Here is a 17,097-nt window from a genome sequence, read left to right on the forward strand (position 1 = left end):
TGTCGTAACCACTAGGCTTCTCTAGGGTGGGTTTTGTTTTCTCTCAGCCTTTCATGCTGGAGCTGCTCCACCTTATGTAAATGAAATATTCATTGGGCTGGGAGAAAGGAACTGACTCTGTAGCCTGCTGGTTGTGCCTCTCTCTCTTTCCCCCTCTTCTTTTCCCAGCAATTTCATCCTGGAGCTGAAATTTTCATTGACACCAATACATTTTCCTGAAAAGTTTTGGTTTAAACGAATTGGCCTTTTGGCAACAAAAAACCCTTCCCAGCCAAAAAAGTTCGTCTTTGTTCAGCTGAGTCCAGGAAGTCAAGGCGCGTGTGGGTAAGGAACTGGACTGTCTGTAGCACCGTTCCATAAATGATGCTTAACTTCATCTCTGCTGCTCCCTGCTCAAAGAACCAGGGCTGCTCCTCAGGCTAGCAGGAGAGCTGGTGGCCAAGGGTTTGTGATGGAGAGGGCATGTGCTGCGATTGAGGAGGTCCCAACCCAGGGAAGGATAACAGATGGGAAGTAATTTCCCCCCCCCACTCTAGATAATGGAGGTGTAGATCAGTCTGGCCTGTCTGCTGGTTCTGCTCATGGCTAAGGAATGTTTGGAGTCCCACAGTGGAAATCTGTGTGGCTTGTCTTTGGGCTAGACCCAATGGGGGACTGAGACAAGACAATACTGACACCCCTCAGCAGCTAGGGGGCAAGAAATGTGGGGAGCAGAGGCTCCTGTTGGGTCCAAAACTCAGGCAGTGGAAAGGCACAAACCACCTGGAGCTTTTCGGTGGCCTCTTTGCCAGCCTCACCAAAGGCAGCTCAGTTTCTTCTCTGATCCTCCTAGGCTGTGGCTCGGGAAGAGAAAATGATTGGCAGGAAAAATGAGTCTTGTTCCCCCACCGACAACATTGTTGATAACCTGGCTTTCCATCCCTTCCTCCGTCAGCCACCCCGCCTCCCAGGCGCTTGCAGCCGCAGGCTTTCCAGGTACAGTGGGAAGAGAGACCTGCAGAGAGGCGTTGGTCTTCGAGTGGGCCCTGGTGCAATGGGCTTGCTGAGCCTCTTGCAGGTAGCCTTGTGCGACGTATAAGCCAATGCGGTCGGTGCCTCCTGGTTTGGGCAGATACCAGCAATGGAGACGGAGATCGAGCTGCGTCTGAACTTTGGAAGTGTGTGTCAGGCCCATCGTTCTGTCTCCAGCAAGTGCTTGAAGCCAATGGGAGTTAGGCACATAACTCACGTAGGTGTTTTTTTAAGAGTCCTATGAGGTGCCTCACCACCTTTGTCAATATGGTCTTAGAGGGGAGCAGGAGCAGGTCAGTGCCAGGAGGGGATGCCCAGCATGCACTGTTTCGTCGGGGAGTGTTTGGCTCTCTGGGGCTTCGGTTGTAGTGTCTGAGGCCAGGTCTATGCTGGAAACTTTTGCGGCTATAGCAATGTTGGGAATGGGTGTGACACTGTGTGTGCGTGTGATGCTTCTTTGCTAGCCCCAGACTCAGATTTTCAATGCTACTGCTGCGCTCAGCAACGCACTGGCCGAGGACCTCAGTTTCCTTTTTGAATGGATTTAGGCACCGACGGAGATGCTGGAACTGGGTTGCTGCAGCACCCCCCTGGCTTGAAGTGGTTTCCATTATATACGGGGTTTACACTTTGGTTCAGTGGCCCTCCGCATCCCGACTATGTGCCTCAATCCCTTTTAAAAATGAGACTTAAGCTCCTGGATCAATTAGGCACTGCAACAGCTCAATTCCTTTAACAATCCGGGCCCTAGAATACGGGCAGTTAAAAGTTGCTGGTTTGAGAGGGATTTGGCCTCTGTAGCTTTTCACTCACTGAACTACTACAAGCTGTCCCAGCAAAGGCACTCTCTTGCCGATATAAGCTGGGTGTACGCTAAGAGGGTTTTGCTGGTATAGCCAGACTGCTGTGGCTACACCGATAAAACTTAAGCATGGATTAGGCCTTATTAACATGTTGGAGGGCCCTGCAAAGGCTGCAGGAATTGGCATTTCCAAGAGGGTTATGTATTAACGCCCCCCCGCCCAAAGCCTTGGTGGCCAGTTTCATACCACATTGGTGCTCTATATTTTGTATTTCAAAATGTTGGGGGAGGCGGGGAGAGAGGTTGCTGCTTTGTCTGCTAGGCCGTTCTGTCTCTCAGGGCTGTGTGGGTTTATCCTGCACCAGACGCTGCTGCGATCCGTTAGTGTCGGAGACGGTGATTGTTGGCAGGGCTCTGCCTGGGTCTTAAATCCGGCCAGCTGGTGGGGTAGCTCCCACTGACTGTCTGTTCTCACCCTAACAGGCCTGCGCTGCGCACTGCTAAAAGGATGCAACTAACCCAAGCGCTCCCGGGGGAGCCCCCCTCCTCCGTCCCTCCAGCAGCTGGCAGCCTCGCCTGCCCACTCCATCTTCAGAGCCTGCCACCCTTCATTTTAATGACCCACTTCCACAGAGCAAATGAGGCAGCGCCTCCGATCCCTCCCCCTCGCCTGTGAATGAATTAGCACTCCATTAGCTTAATGAGGACTCTCCCGGCCTCCCCTGACAGGGTGTTTGACACTGCGCGAGCAGTTGGCAGGGCAGGTCAGGCCGTGGTGGATCCAAGCTTGGACTGGAATTGAGGGGCATGGGAGCAGTGCCTGCTTGTAGCCAGGGGCCTGGGGCTGGCTCTGCCTGAGATCCCCGGTGCACTGTAGGGCTGGAGGTAGGTCAGGGGGCTAACATCCAACCTTCCCGCCGTGCTCCACTGATTATGAATGCAAGCAGGAGGGCCTGTTGGGTGGAAACACTCCCCCTGCAGCAGTGGTGACTGGCCTGGCACCTGTGTATTGGAGGTGCCCTCTTCTTAACCCCCTCCCTGTGCTGCTCTTCCCAGGAAGCCGGCACATGTCTTGGGTTGATTCTTGGGAGCCTTCTCGGGTAGTTTTACGTGGCTGGTGCTGAGCTGGGGCTGTTTGCCCCGTTGCTCCCGCTCCACGCCATGGATCTGCGCCAGCACATGGGCACAAGCCCTGTTGTGTGGGGTTCCTCACCGTGGCGCTGCCTGTTGACGCTGCATCTGAGATGGCTTTGCAAGGGAGGGCCAGTGCTGAGCCTCTATGGCAGCTAGAGTAAAGGAACCCCCCGCCCCCGGCTAGTGCCTCTGCACCCTTCTGTACGCCTGGAGTGGCCTGTTGGTCTGGTTGGCCAGAGAGCAATGCCCCACGGCACAGGAGGATCCAGTGGAATTGCATTAATCCCCCTGCAGCCATGGAGACGGGATCAGGCACAGCCCCGTGCTGGACATCCTGGCTCCGAGGTTGCCCCGCGCCCCGTCTGGGAGCTGGGCAGGGGATGTGGCTGGCTCCCCGTGTGTCTGAGATGGTTATGTCAGCAGCGCTGCAGACGTGAGTCAGGCAGCATTAGCTTCCTCAAAGTCTTTGTTTGTTGACAGTTAAATTTGCAATTTCATGGTTTGGTTACAATGAGTTTAGTTTATAAAATTCATGAGCTGTTATGATGTGTGGAGGGGGGAGGGAAGAGGGAAATACTCCTCACGAATCAACAAACAGCAGGGATGTGACCGCCAATCTCCTGAGCAGCAGCAGCTGCGAGCTGCACATTCTCTGCTGCATCTCTGCACCCCGATTATGGGCTGATTGCTGTGGGGACAGGGCAGAGCTTACAGACAAAGCAAACACTTCAAGCCGTCCCCGGTGAGAGAGAATGGGGGTGTGTGTGACTAGGTGGTGGAGGACTAGAGGCAGACAGGGTGTGTGTGTGTGTGTGTGACGGTGATGGTATTAATTTCCCTTACCTAGGGCTAGTACTCAAATACACATTTAACTATTTAACTGCCTCAAAGGATCTGAGCCTGGTGCTCAGAGCTGTGCAGACTGATCCCCTGGGATCTCAATGACTTTCCTCTGGGGATTTTCCAGCTGGCATTCCAAGCTCCACAGACTTACGGTAATTTCCTGGGATTCCTTTCAGCTGTGCAGCCTAGATGCTACAGCCGTGACCACCTCAGTAATAACGGGACCTGATCCTGTGTGATGCTGAATGCCCTTAGCTCTGGCTGTTATGAATGAGGATTAGAGGATGCTCAGGGCTCTGATGAAAAATCTAAGAATGGTCATACTGGGTCAGACCAATGGTCCATCTAGCCCAGTGTCTTGTCTTCCAACAGTGGCCTGCACAAGAGGGAATGAACAGAACAGTTTGGTTGACCTGAAAGACAAAGGACTTCCACCTTTACCTTTATCTTTATCCCCTTTGAAAATGAGATTTAGGCTCCTAAATCAGTTTGGCATTGCAACTCTGAATGCAGCAACACATCAACCTTGAAAAACCCGGGCCCTAGAATACAGGCTTAAAAGGGACTTGACTGGTGTCATTTACTTCACTTGCTGACCTGCTAGAAGCTCTCCCAGCAAAGGCACTCTTTTGCTGGGTCCCGCCTAGGAGGGTTTTGCTGATATAGCTTGACTGGCAAGGCTACACGGGCAAAACTTTTAAGAGTAGACTGGGCCTTATGAACATGTTAAAGGACCCATCTTACTGCACCTCCCCTGAGGTCTCAGGGCAAGCCAGGTGTGAAATATGTCTTTGATACAGACGTGTCCTGATCCAGTTCAGGACTTTGAGCCAGCATCAGTTTGGAAAAGTTCCATTTAACCCAGCAGGGTGAGTAAAGAGAGCCCTTGTTGCAAACCTCATGCAGTGTGCCTGTGTGAACCCCAAAGATATATATATATAAAAAAAACCCAGGCCCGTTAGGAGGAGGTTTTAAACTTGATTGGAAACCCCAAAAGCAAGCTCCGTTGTTTGTGAGTGTCTAGCTCACAGGATCTTGCCTGAGCTGGTTTGTTTGTCCTCTGAGTTACCATAGCATAGGTAATAAAGGAAAGAATGCCACCACATTGCGTAATGTTGAAATACCCCGGAGGGCTCTTTTATCCTTCCTTGACTACATTTGCTATGAGTTAGTTTCAAACTCCTCCTGTCTCCAAGGCAGTTTCTGAATGCCAGGCTGGAAGAGAAACCCTGCAAATCCCAACCCTTGACTTTGCTGCGTCAGGAGCGAGCCCTATGTCCCGCTCCCCCCTAGCAACTGGAGTTCTCTGTTGCATTCCTTAGGCCGTGAGTCTCAAAGCGGGTGATGAACTGCAGCCAGAATGGAAAGGCAAAGTGGCAGGAATGATCTAAACAAATATTAACCAATTAATATTACATGCAGGGGAGCTCAGAGGAAGGGAAGTCTAGCCAGAGCACATAAAGCCATTGGATATTTGGTCTGCATTCCAATTGCTGAGCTCTGTGCGGCAGGAGCGATAATCAGCAGTACTCTTGGACAAGAAACGTACTGTTTATATGTGTGCATGTATAAAATATAACTCTGTTGCTGCACAGTGCATTAGTTTGATTTAGTTGACGGCAAAACCAGTAAGAAGCTGCTGTGTTTCCAGGTTACTTCTCATTGACTGGTGAAAGAACGCAGCAGAAATACCAGGCTGCTGATGTCAATGTTCCCTGAAGCTAAGTCTGTTATTAGTCACAGAGTGGTCTGCAGGTGTAGTCCATAAACAAATACTAAATACCCTCTCCCAAGGGTGCACACCTTTTGTGTGGATTTGCTCTCCTGTAGCGCTTTGCATCTGAGACTCCAAAGGGCTTTGCAAAGGTCAGTATCATCCTCTCTGCTATGCAGATAATGCAAATGAGGTCTTGGGACAGGAGGGGGACTTGTCCTCTGTCACAAAGCGCATCAGGAGCGAAGATGTTCTCCCAGCACCTCTGGATCCCTAAAAACTGGAAGCGGGCAGGGTGTGGGGGGGAGGGAATCTTGCTCTAACCACAGTGCTGTGTCTGTGGGGATTGTTTGCAGGGTGACATTCTGCAGCTGTTAGGTGCTGTCTAGCAGATGTGTGTAATGGGGCGTTTCTCATAGTTGCACGGGCTGCATCATCCCTTGGGTGGTGCAGCTTGTTTCCCTGTGGGCAACCCATTCAGCCGTCCTGTGCAAAAGGAAGGCAGGGCCGGGGCTCTCTTGGCATATGACAGGAGCAGGTGCTGAGCGCAGGGACTGTATGATTGTGGCTGGCTCCTAGAATGGCCACACAACGTGGAGGAAGAGTCCTTGTTCCTTCCTTCTGCTCCTCCTTCACGCAGCTGCACAAGGTCAGACACGCTCCAGCCCTTTGTTTAGATGCTGACTCCCTTTCCCCATGCTCCATTCATTGCAACATAGTCTGTAGTTTCTCCAAGGCAGGGATCCAGCTTCTATCTCCCGTGCTTATAGGGCTTCTGTTACCATAATATCTGAGCCCCTCACAATCTTCAACGTGTCTATCCTCACAGCACCCTTGGTGGCAGGGCTGGCCTATTATCCCCATTGTACAGATAGGAAACTGAGGCACAGAGACTGAGTCACCCATAGTTCTGTACAGCAGGGAATTAGACCTGGTGTCCTCAGTCCCATCCTTCCTCTCCTGGATGTCTCCAGGGCACTGCAACATGCATAGCACACTTCTGGGTGATTTTACACACACACGCACACACGCGCGTGCGCGCCCCGGGAGCATCCATTGAGTCATTTGCCCAGCTTTGCAGATCAGCTCTCAAACATTTAGGCAGGATGGGATTAACGTTCCTCACTACCTGTGAGATCACCATCTCTCCCAGTCTGCAAACAAAATTTCGAGCCTTACCCCCATCCCATTTTATCCTTCCCATCTCTTATCTCAAGAGCAGAGGAGGCTAGAGACACACGGGACTCCAAGACCTGGCACATTCCTTTGTGCAATTAGACCCAGGGGTGACACATCGCAAACAAGTGGCAGATTTTTTTTTTAATCCTGTAGGCCCTTCAATGCCATAGATTAATCATCATTAGCTTTTTCTGACCTTGGTGCGGGTGGCACCCGCATAGCAGCATTATATAGGATTTGCATTGTCATTGGCGAGTAATTAATATCCGCTGATTGGAAAGCAGGGACTGACCCTCCTTTGTTAGCAGAGGCCTGCAAATGCTGCACAGATAAACATGCAAAATGAAAGGTGCTCACCTGCCATCAAATTGCTGCTCCAGATTAAATTTCAAATGTCAGAATGGAAACGGCGGCTCATTAAAAGTGCAGCTGTTTAAAAAAAAAAACAACAACCCAAACCAATGCCACATGCAGAAAAGTGATTACAGAGCAAGCTTGATTAGGTGTGAACATTTTTAGCACCCAATCAAGTAATAAACAATGCAACTCACCCAGCAAAGCATGCTTCTCCTTCTGCTGCGCTTAGCAGAATGGGCAATTTTCCACTTGTCTCTTTGGAGATCACATTGTGGAGGTGCTAAAAGAGCTAGAGGACAAGGTATTGGCAAGGATGGATACAGAGTTGAGCTCATTGCTGCTTTTCTGGGTGCCTCCTGCTTTCTCCCTGGGTTTTGTATTAGCACCCGCTACTTAGTGTCTGAGTACTTCCCTGGTTAACCAGATTAACACAGCAAAGTCCCCGGTGGACTTTTTGGAGTCTTGCTTCTCCCTTCTTTAGGTACAGGAAGGCCTGCTTGGGACAGGGCTTTACTGGTTTTCTCTCTTGACTAGGGTGGCCAGACAGCAAGTGTGAAAAATCGGGACAGGGGGTGGGGGGTAATAGGAGCCTATATAAGAAAAAGACCCAAAAATCGGGACTGTCCCTATAAAATCAGGACATCTGGTCACCTTACTCTTGACCCTTTTTAGATCAGAGTAGAAAAGCCAGAGTTTCAGAACGGAGGCCCAAAGGGGGTGCGTCCCATCTGCCTAGCAAGCCCATCTTAACATCCTGAAAAATGTTATTTGCAATCCTCCTTCTGCTGCCTCTGGCCAAGTTGTTCAGTGCATGGGGTTGCCTCTGCTTGAAGTGGTTCTGCCCCTCAGCTGGTAGGAGGACGGGTTGCCTCAGAGTCTGGAACAACAGAGAAGAGCCCAGTGGGAAGCCACAGGGGGGCTGGTATCTCTCCTTTTCTCCATGTAGGTGTGTTGTTATGTACTTCAATATATACAGGACTCCTGACCAAAGCAAGGGTAACTTATACCCTCTGCTTCAGTTTAACCCTGGAGTGGTCAGTATTTGGGGGTGGGGGGTCTGTTTGAAATGAGTCTGATGGATCTAAGCCTAGTTCCTCGTGGACAGAGCCAGCGTTTTCCAGAATGTGCGCTAAACATTAAGCACCTAAATCCATGTTTAGGAAGCTGAGACTGATTTTTCAAATGTGCTGAGCACAAATCCAGCGTTGCAAATCTTGCCACAGTTCATGTTATATGACTCGTGTTACTAGCTAGCAGAAGTCACCCGAAGACAGGAGGTTGGGCTATGGTGTTAAGATACTGGACTGGGATTCTAAAGAACTGGGTTAAATTCCTGGCTATGCCCCAAACTCCTCATGGGATCTTAGGTAAATCGCTTTATCTCTCTGTGCCTCAGTTACCCATCTGTAAAGTGGAGATACTACTTCCTTTTTCCTGCCCTTTGTCTGTCTTGTCTATTTAGATGGAGACCTTAGATGCAGGCATTGTCTCCTACCCTGCATTTGTACAGCATCTCGCACAATGGGGTACCCTATTTCAGATACTAATCTCTGAATTTTGTGTCCCAGTTAGACCCTAGCAAAGTCTTCCAAAAATGGTAGTATAATAACGCACTCCACACCCATAGCACTTTCCATCTAATGTCTACATGGTCGGCATCACCAGTGGGTGCTATTATACATCTCCTAAGTGGTGGTTTTCTTAGTACGAGGGGAAGATTTGAGCCTTGTAAGACAGGTGATGGCAGCATTTGTTTTGGGTTTGGGATAGGGGGAGCTGCTCTCTGCACTGGTCTCTGAGGCAGGGTGGGGAGTAGGAGTAGATGTTGGGTTGAGATTGGTGGAAGATGAGCTGGCTCTGTGGGCTGTGTTGACCATCTCCATTCCAGGGCTGGTGGAAATGAAGCAAGTGACGCTTAACCTATCATCCAGACTCTGTCTCTGATTTCTCCTCCACTGGGAAGCTGACCTGCCAGGCCCTGCACATCTGTGATTGCTCAGCTGAGGGGTGATGCTGTTCTAGGGAGAACGAATGACATTATGAATGACCATGAACCTCCCAACATTTTATCTATGGGGAAAGTGACCCCCAGAGAGGTGAGGTGACTTCCCTCGGGTCTCTCAGGAAATCAGTGGCAGAGACAGACCCAAGCCGTGTGGTCAGACCATCCTGTGATGGCAACGCCTTGTGCTTGATACAGCGTCAAAAATCTTGTCTGTTAAGATGATTGTCAGGTGGTCTGTTTGAATTACTTTGGCACGAAAAGTCAGTCAGAAAATGTACATTCATTTAAAAGGTCAAGTAAATCTGATTTCTGCATTTGGTATGCAGGGGCTTATCTTGTTAATTCTCCCCATCTTAATGCGATGCTTGTTTCAAAGCGGTTCCACACGCACTCAGGATTTGACGAAGTCAAGCGCAGTGCATTTATTTTTTCATTCATGTATTTATCCTTTTATTGGGCTCTCCTTTAGAAGTGGCTTTCCCTATACAGTAATGAAAGAAGCTACGGCAGGATGGTCACCCAGGAGAGCCAGGAGTGGCTCATTCACCAGCTAAAACAGGTTTTAAGATGGGAAGATGCAGATAAGAAACCAGGGCTGTGCCCTAGGGTAACACTTTGGGTTTTGTGTGTGTGTGCGTATGGTTTAAAACAACGTGAAAAAGTTCATGCAAATACTAAGGGGGCTCTGAGGCATTCTGAGCAGTTTTAAAAGACCACTGGCCACCACAGATAGCTTAAGACAAACAAGCAAGATGTCAATATAGCTGCCACAGAAACCACTATGGGAATAAATCTGAGTTTAGCCTGGAATGGCAGAGGAGTGCTTCTTGATTAAATTAATGTGTATTGATATTTCTCCTGTTGTTTTGACTTCACAGGCTGTTTAAATTCAGTCTTGTCACAACAAAATACAAAGGAGGCTGCTCTGAGATTGATTTCTTTGTAAATTCTGTCTCTGAAGGAGAGTATTTTTTATTTTATTTATTATTTCCAGGTTTGACAGTCAGGAAAGGCAGCAAATGTTAAAAATATTGCTCAGATAATTACGCTAAAAAGTCAAGTGCACATTTTATCGAGGGAGAAATGTGTTGATCGTAAATACGAGTCAGTTTTCTGCGTCACAAAATTACCGACATCAGTGTTTGCTTTGCTGATTTATTTCCATGAGGGCTGATTTCATGAGCACCAGACTAGTTTGCCCATGGTTAATCTTTTGAAGGTAGAGGCTTTGGTTTCCTTTTTGTGGTTGTCATTGAATGCATCCTACTACATGCTTGCAAAACAGGGTATCATCCAACTTTTTAAATAGAATCTTTCATGCAAATTATATCCCCAAACACTTTGCCGAGTTAAATAATGCAGTTACAAAGTTAAATATTGAATAACGGCTGAGGAAAGGATTAAGACAGAGTCAAGAGAGAAAAGAGAGGTTCTCAAATGAGGTTTGAACACAGAATGGAGAAGGCAGAGGCAGACAGGGAAGGGTACAGTGTTCCAGCTGCAGAGGAAAAGGCTCTCACAACAGTGCAGAATGACAAGAACACAGATAAATATGCCTCATTCTATTTCCCATTCAAAAGTTAAATTCATAGCTGGATTCCACCCAATCAGCAGTATTCCAGGGATTTGCTAAGGTGTGCATTCAGCACCTGGGACAGGGCCCAGGAGTCATTGGTTCTGCACCATGGAGAGAAAACAGGTGCCAGACAGTCATAACTACAATATACAGTGTTTGTATTACAGTAGCACCGAGATAGGGCACCCACTGTATGAGGTGCTGTACAACTACCTAGTGAGCAAATCAGGTTCTATGCTTCCAGTTGTACAGCGATCAGTGGACTAGAAGGGGGAAATAGAACTAATACTTAAAAAAAATACAGAAGATCTAAAACAAATTCTCTATACCTAGAAATAGCAGCACTTCTAGGACCCTTACAGATGTGGGATCAAGTATTGTGGGTCCTCTTGGGAAGCCAGGAGTTTCCCTTTTGAGAGGTAGACAGCTCCTGTTTCTATCCGTGCACGGTCCCAAAATGTTGGGGAAAGAAAGAAATTTACATTTTTGAGGGGGAAGGGGGAGGAAATATTCTTGGGTTTCTTTTTAAAGTGGTGGCTGTCTGAAGGGTTTGGGCTGTACCTTAGAATAAGTCCCCGGGTGATGACTCAGTGGGTATGTGACATGGTTAGAGGCAAATTACAGGAGAGGCATCGGATTAAATATATTTATCACATCTGTGCAAATTATCGTGTGGATACCACCTTCACATACGTGGGGTGTTTGTGTCTAAAACACATGCCCAAAATAACAGGCCTGCACAAAATAAGTTACTAAAGGAGAAATCCCCATCGATGTTCCAACATGTCTCTGGCTGAATGTCCTGTTTCTGTGAATGGTTCTGAGCTGGCTGCTTGGAGACACCGTGGCCTTCTGCAGAAGCAGGTAAAGAGATTATCGGAGATTGAGAACTCAACTAGAGATGTAAATAACGTCCCTTTCTGCTTTTAGGTTGGGTTTAGCATGGATTTTATTGAGGGATGGGGGCATCTTTATTCACATGGGCCACATAGGTCCCTACCAACATGAGGATGTCTGACAGCATTGTGCTTTGCCTTCTGACAGCACTTGGAGTAGGATGTGCTATGGGCATTTAAACTCCATGTGTCAGTCCCTTAACTCATCGGTCCCATTAGCTTGTTTTCAGTGCTTCTCGCTGCGAGAGAAACATTTCTCCTTATTAATAATGCCTAGCTCGTCTATAGTGTGTTTCATCAGGAAATCTCAAAGCACTTTACAAAGGAGGTCAGTATCATTATCCTCATTTTACAGGTGGGGAAACTGAGGCACGGTGCGGGAAGTGACTTCCCTAAGGACGGACAGAGAACTAGTGTGGCAAATGTCCTTTATTGTTTAGTTGTGTGTGCGTGTGTGTATGCACAAGCGGATTTCATGCGACTGGTTCTAAGGCTGTCCCATTCCTATATAGTCCATAGTCTGTGTCTAAATAATGATAGTTGAACTTGTATAGAAATGTCCACATAGTAGAAAAAAAATAGATTTAAAAGATTCATCCTGTCTCCAAAATTTATTCAGATCAGAACACAAGAGAAGATCATTTAATCACAGAAAACTCACTGTTTTTGTCTCCAGTTTTTCCAGCAAATTTTACCTTCATCAAAAGATAAATCAGTTTGTGGTAAGTATTTGGCAGCTATTTAAACTGGAGAATTGAACAGCTTAATTAGGCAAAGTATATTAAAGGATCTGAGAGACGCTGCCTCATTTAGCACCTCCTTGGTACACATGAATGTGTGTGCTTGTTTACGCACACGTACTGCAAGTGTCTTGCACGGTGTGCAGGAGGACTGTTGCATAGCAGCAGGTACTGATAAGCTCAGGCCCAACCTCCACTGAGTTTTGGGAATGTTAGAATTCAGGTCCAACCATTTCAGCTCAGACCCATCTCAGTCCCAGCTGAGGCTGCTTACGTGTTGCTTTTGCTGGGGCAACCATAACATGGGGGACTGAGCTCCATTGTAAAGCATTAGCTTCATTGTGGGTACCTTGGCAAAGCAAACACGGGCCTGGGTTTAGGACAGCGTTTAAGCATGTACTTAACTACTGGCCTGAATGGGGATGGTTTTAAGTACTTTGCTGAATCATGGCTTCATTCAGGCCCCAGTTCAGCAAAGGATTTAAGTATGTGCTTAACTTTCAGCACATGCTTAACCATGTATAAGTAGGAGCATTGCCAGCAGATCGAGGGACGTGATCATTCCCCTCTATCCGGCATTTGTGAAGCCTCATCTGGAGTACTGTGTTCAGTTTTGGGCCCCATACTACAAGAAGGATGTGGAAAAACTGGAAAGAGTCCAGCGGAGGGCAACAAAAATGATTAGGGGGCTGGAGCACATGATTTACCAGGAGAGGCTGAGGGAACTGGGATTATTTAGTCTGCAAAAGAGATGATTGAGGGGGGATTTGATAGCTGCTTTCAACTACCTGAAAGGGGGTTCAAAAGAGGATGGATCTAGACTGTTCTCGGAGGTAGCAGATGACAGAACAAGGAGCAATGGTCTCAGGTTGCAGTGGGGGAGGTTTAGGTTGGATATTAGGAAAAACTTTTTCACTAGGAGGTTGGTGAAACACTGGAATGGGCTACCTAGGGAGGTGGTAGAATCTCCTTCCTTAGAGGTTTTTAAGGCCCGGCTTGACAAAGCCCGGGCTGGGATGATTTAGTTGAGAATTGGTCCTGCTTTGAGTAGGGGGTTGGACTGGATGACCTCCTGAGGTCTCTTCCAACCCTGATATTCTATGATTCTATGAGTTACTTCACATGCTTAAGTGATATAATGAATCAAGTCCTCCAGCTATTTTGTCCAAGAGTCGCAGGGGCTATTATGATGCTAGGTACTGTACAAAATGAATGTCCCTGCCCAAAAAAACTTAGAAGCCAAAATAGACCATGCTGATGCAGGGTTGTGGGGATGGTCAGCAACCATTATGCTGGTGCCAGGATTATTGTATTTAAAAAAAAAACATTGCTGGGTGGGGTTTTGCTGGGAGAGGGGCAGAGATAAATGGAGGGTGGGGCTATATGAGGAGCACATAGGGTAGCTCAGGTGCGGCTGAAGCAAAGACACTGAGGGAGGGGAGATGGAAAATGGTTCTGAACTACTGGCTAGAGCTGAATTTCCATCCAAAACCTTTTTTTCTGATGGAAAACTGGGGTTTGGGGTAGAATGAACATTTTTTTCCCCTTTTGGGAAGCCAGGAATTTCCCCTTATGTTGCCAACTTTCAATTTTTGGGTGGAAAATTGAAAATCCGAAAATTGAAACTCTTCAGCCGAAATCTCAAAATATTTGAGCTTTGAGGCTTTCAGAAAAGAAGGGTGAAAAACAAATGTTCCTTGATGGAGGGGGAAACCCAATTGTCCAGCCAGCTTTACTATTGGATTAAGTTTACTACTATACCGGGGCTTCTTGGGAAACAAACTGAGCTGAAACAAAGGAAATCAAAACAATAAGGAGAGAAACACAGCTCTGCAGCTACATTTGTTTCTTAATTTGCTTCTGGTCTGACATTACTAACTGAGACCCTTTCTTGTCCTTTTAAAGGTAAACTTGCCATCTCCAGCCCTGAAATCCTCTTCTGGTCTGGTTATTAAGTCAGCGCTAGAAATAAATCACCCACCCCCGAAGCAGTTTTCCTCCTGCTTCCAAAATGCATTTAGACACCAATTTTATGTCTCTAAAGTTAAATGAAGATGTCCCAAAATTATTGCAAAGTGCGAATGAGGCTATAATATAAATAATACATTCCATTATTTAACGTGCAGGTGACATGAGAATTGCTTTCCCAGATCAGCCATTGATCTTCTTTTTGGCAGCCTGATTCCAGCACTGCCCCATCCTCGTAGCACAGAGGAAGGTGAAAAGTCCCCTATAAAGCACTTAGCTGACTGCGCACTGCTCTGTGTGGTGTAGGAGTGTGTGTAAATTTTCTTCCTGACCCCTGTGGTGATTAATTTGCATCCTGAAGCATGAGATTTGATCCTACTCGTCTGCACTGATGACAAAGTTGCAAACCACCACAAGAGCTGGCAGCCCATAAAAACAGCAGTGCCCCATCCTTAATGTATGGCCTTGTCTCTACAGACAAAATACATTGCACTTGAAAAAGTATTAATGCATTTTAACTAGCACAATCTTAAATATAATTTTGGCTTAGGGCAGATAAGTTGCTTGTGGCTAACCCTAGGGTACTCCTTATGAGAGTGCTGGTTTGGGTCTATTCTGGTCATTGTTTTTCTATAGGCTGGAATGTTATAGCTGTTGATTAGTTTCTTTCTTTGGCCTGTTTAGTGAAGATATCTCTGTTTTCCCCGTTTGCTCTAGACCTGAATGTTTGCAAGCTGTAGTACTGCAGGGAAGCATAGTCTTAGTGGCTGGAGCATTGGCTGGGAGGATAAACCTAGGTCCTTTTCCTTGAGCTTAGGTATTCACTTGATGTGACCTTGGGCATGCAGTTTGCCATCTCCATGCTTCAGTAAAATGGAGAAAATACAACCTGGCAAAACTACTATGGACATTTATCAGCACACATGCATGGCATCTGCTCCCCTGCCTTTTCCAGTGATAACTCATAAAGTTATTGTGAGGATTAACTGTTGTAAAGTGTTATAAGATCCTTCGCAGAAGGATACGGTGGAAATGCAGGTTTTATTATACTCTGCCTTGTTTGCAGCTGGCTGACAGCTTGGGTGGCTGCCCATATGTGCCTTGCTGCAAACACGCCTTAAAAAAAAAAAGTGCCTGCTAGAAACACAGACAGCGTGAGTCAGGTGGAATCTGCTGTTGTGCCTCGCTCCTCTCCATTAACAAACATCTCAGGCAAGTAGAGAGCAAAGAGGGGAAATATTTCCCAATCTCAAGTGACAGCTTGTTTTTGTTGCACGTTCATTAGCGACATTCCCGTAAACGAATGCTCCCATCCTCTTGCTCTTGCTCATTAAATTATTAGTGTTTCTTCACAGAAACTCCAGCTCACTAGGAGGGCCCCTCCTTCCAGTGGCAAAAAGTACCCAGCAGGGTGGTTCTTCTTGTTTGTCATCCTGCTATTCTGTTCTCAGTCTCTGCAGTTCCATGACTGGTGAGGCAAATGCCTCCTGCTGGATGGTAACCCACTTCAGAGACGGGCAGTCTGCATGGATGTTGTGCCACCTTGCAGTACAAAACATTGCATTGTGCTAAATGGTTTACATGGAGGGAAGAGGGCATGATCCCACAACTGAAGGCATTGGGTAAAAATTTCAAAGGCAAAAAATGTCATTGACTTAAGGCAATTAGGAGCCTAAGTCTTAGGGTCGTAGGCTCCTACGTCACTTTGAAAATTTGACCAGACACCATCCTGACCTGAGATTTGAATCTGGACGTGGATCCAAATCCAAACTTAGAGAGAGTGATCGGGCAATCCAGGGTAATTAGAGAGGAGCATGGACGGGAACCTTTTACCAAAGGTGGCATTTGTATGAAGTGCAAATTGGTTCTTAAACCAAAACTGCAGCCTCTGAGGCTTTGCCAAGCCAAAATTGCAGCTGTCCTCTGTACAGTATTTGGAATGGAGGTGAGTTATAATTAGACCCATGCTGTCAGCTTCCCTTCTGTGAGCTCAGATAACATGGAACCTGGATTCAGAGTAGCCATGATTATGGACATGGGAGTTGCCCTATCAGAGAAAGACCCATTAAATCCAGAATCTGACAGCAGCCAGTGCCAGATGCTTCAGAGAGTGGTTCAGGAATCTCCAGAGTGGAATGATGTAAACTGCACCCGGGAGAAGTTACTTCCTAGCCCCAGTTAATTAGAGGTTGGCTTATGCCCTGAATCACAAAGGTTGCTTGTGACCAACAAGGTTTTGTGCAACACCCCCTCCCCCCACAAAACATAAACATCCCCTCTTTTGTCTTAATTCAAAGTGGCTGATCTAAGGTGGAACATTCAACCTTAATTCTGTTTCCTGACCCTTGTGTGCTTACCTCTCAGCACCTTTGAAAGGACAGCATCAACTCAAATCACAGTTCAGTCTGAAAAATGTTACCTGCTATTGTTACAAATAGCAAAGATGCAACTGAGGTTACTCTGTGTCTAATCAGTATCACTCTTTCCCCTGTATAGTCAGTTTCACCTGTTTGTATTGGGTCTTTCAGGTAGCAAGAGGGAGAGAATTTTAAATAGTAAAATGTGATTGTAAAGCTGAAAACAAATTGAAGGAGGCTTTGGAGCTGTTTATCAAATTACCTTAAACTCAATTTGAAAAAGTGGTTTAGATTTCAAGTTCCTGGTGTTCTCTTAACACGGGAATTTTGCGTGGTCATGGCTTGTTCCACATAGCTTGTGTATTTATGGTGTGTGTGTATACATACAGTTATTCTTGCCTCACCACAATGATTTCCTAACGATCTGTTACCCATCTAAGACAGATTGCTTTTCACGGTTCAGCGGCCGCAGCTCAGACATTCATTTTAATCAATAAAACAGTCAAAAGAGAGAA

General features: G+C 46.9%; 1 protein-coding gene across 7 annotated transcripts in view; it reads left to right on the forward strand.

Annotated features, from left to right (window-relative positions):
* OPCML (opioid binding protein/cell adhesion molecule like) overlaps nt 1–17,097 on the forward strand; it is an 854,468-nt gene that overhangs the window by 68,476 nt on the left and 768,895 nt on the right. The window contains exon 1 of one of the 7 annotated variants that reach the window (XM_039496209.1): nt 1,001–1,057. The exons of the other annotated variants lie outside the window; for them this stretch is intronic. Coding sequence (XP_039352143.1) covers nt 1,034–1,057 — 24 coding nt within the window. The 5' untranslated portion in view covers nt 1,001–1,033. Of the gene's footprint in view, nt 1–1,000; nt 1,058–17,097 lie in introns of those variants that run through there. 7 annotated transcript variants of the gene reach the window in all.

Source organism: Mauremys reevesii, linkage group 12 (assembly GCF_016161935.1).
Source record: "Mauremys reevesii isolate NIE-2019 linkage group 12, ASM1616193v1, whole genome shotgun sequence".
In the NCBI taxonomy this organism is placed as follows: domain Eukaryota; kingdom Metazoa; phylum Chordata; order Testudines; family Geoemydidae; genus Mauremys; species Mauremys reevesii.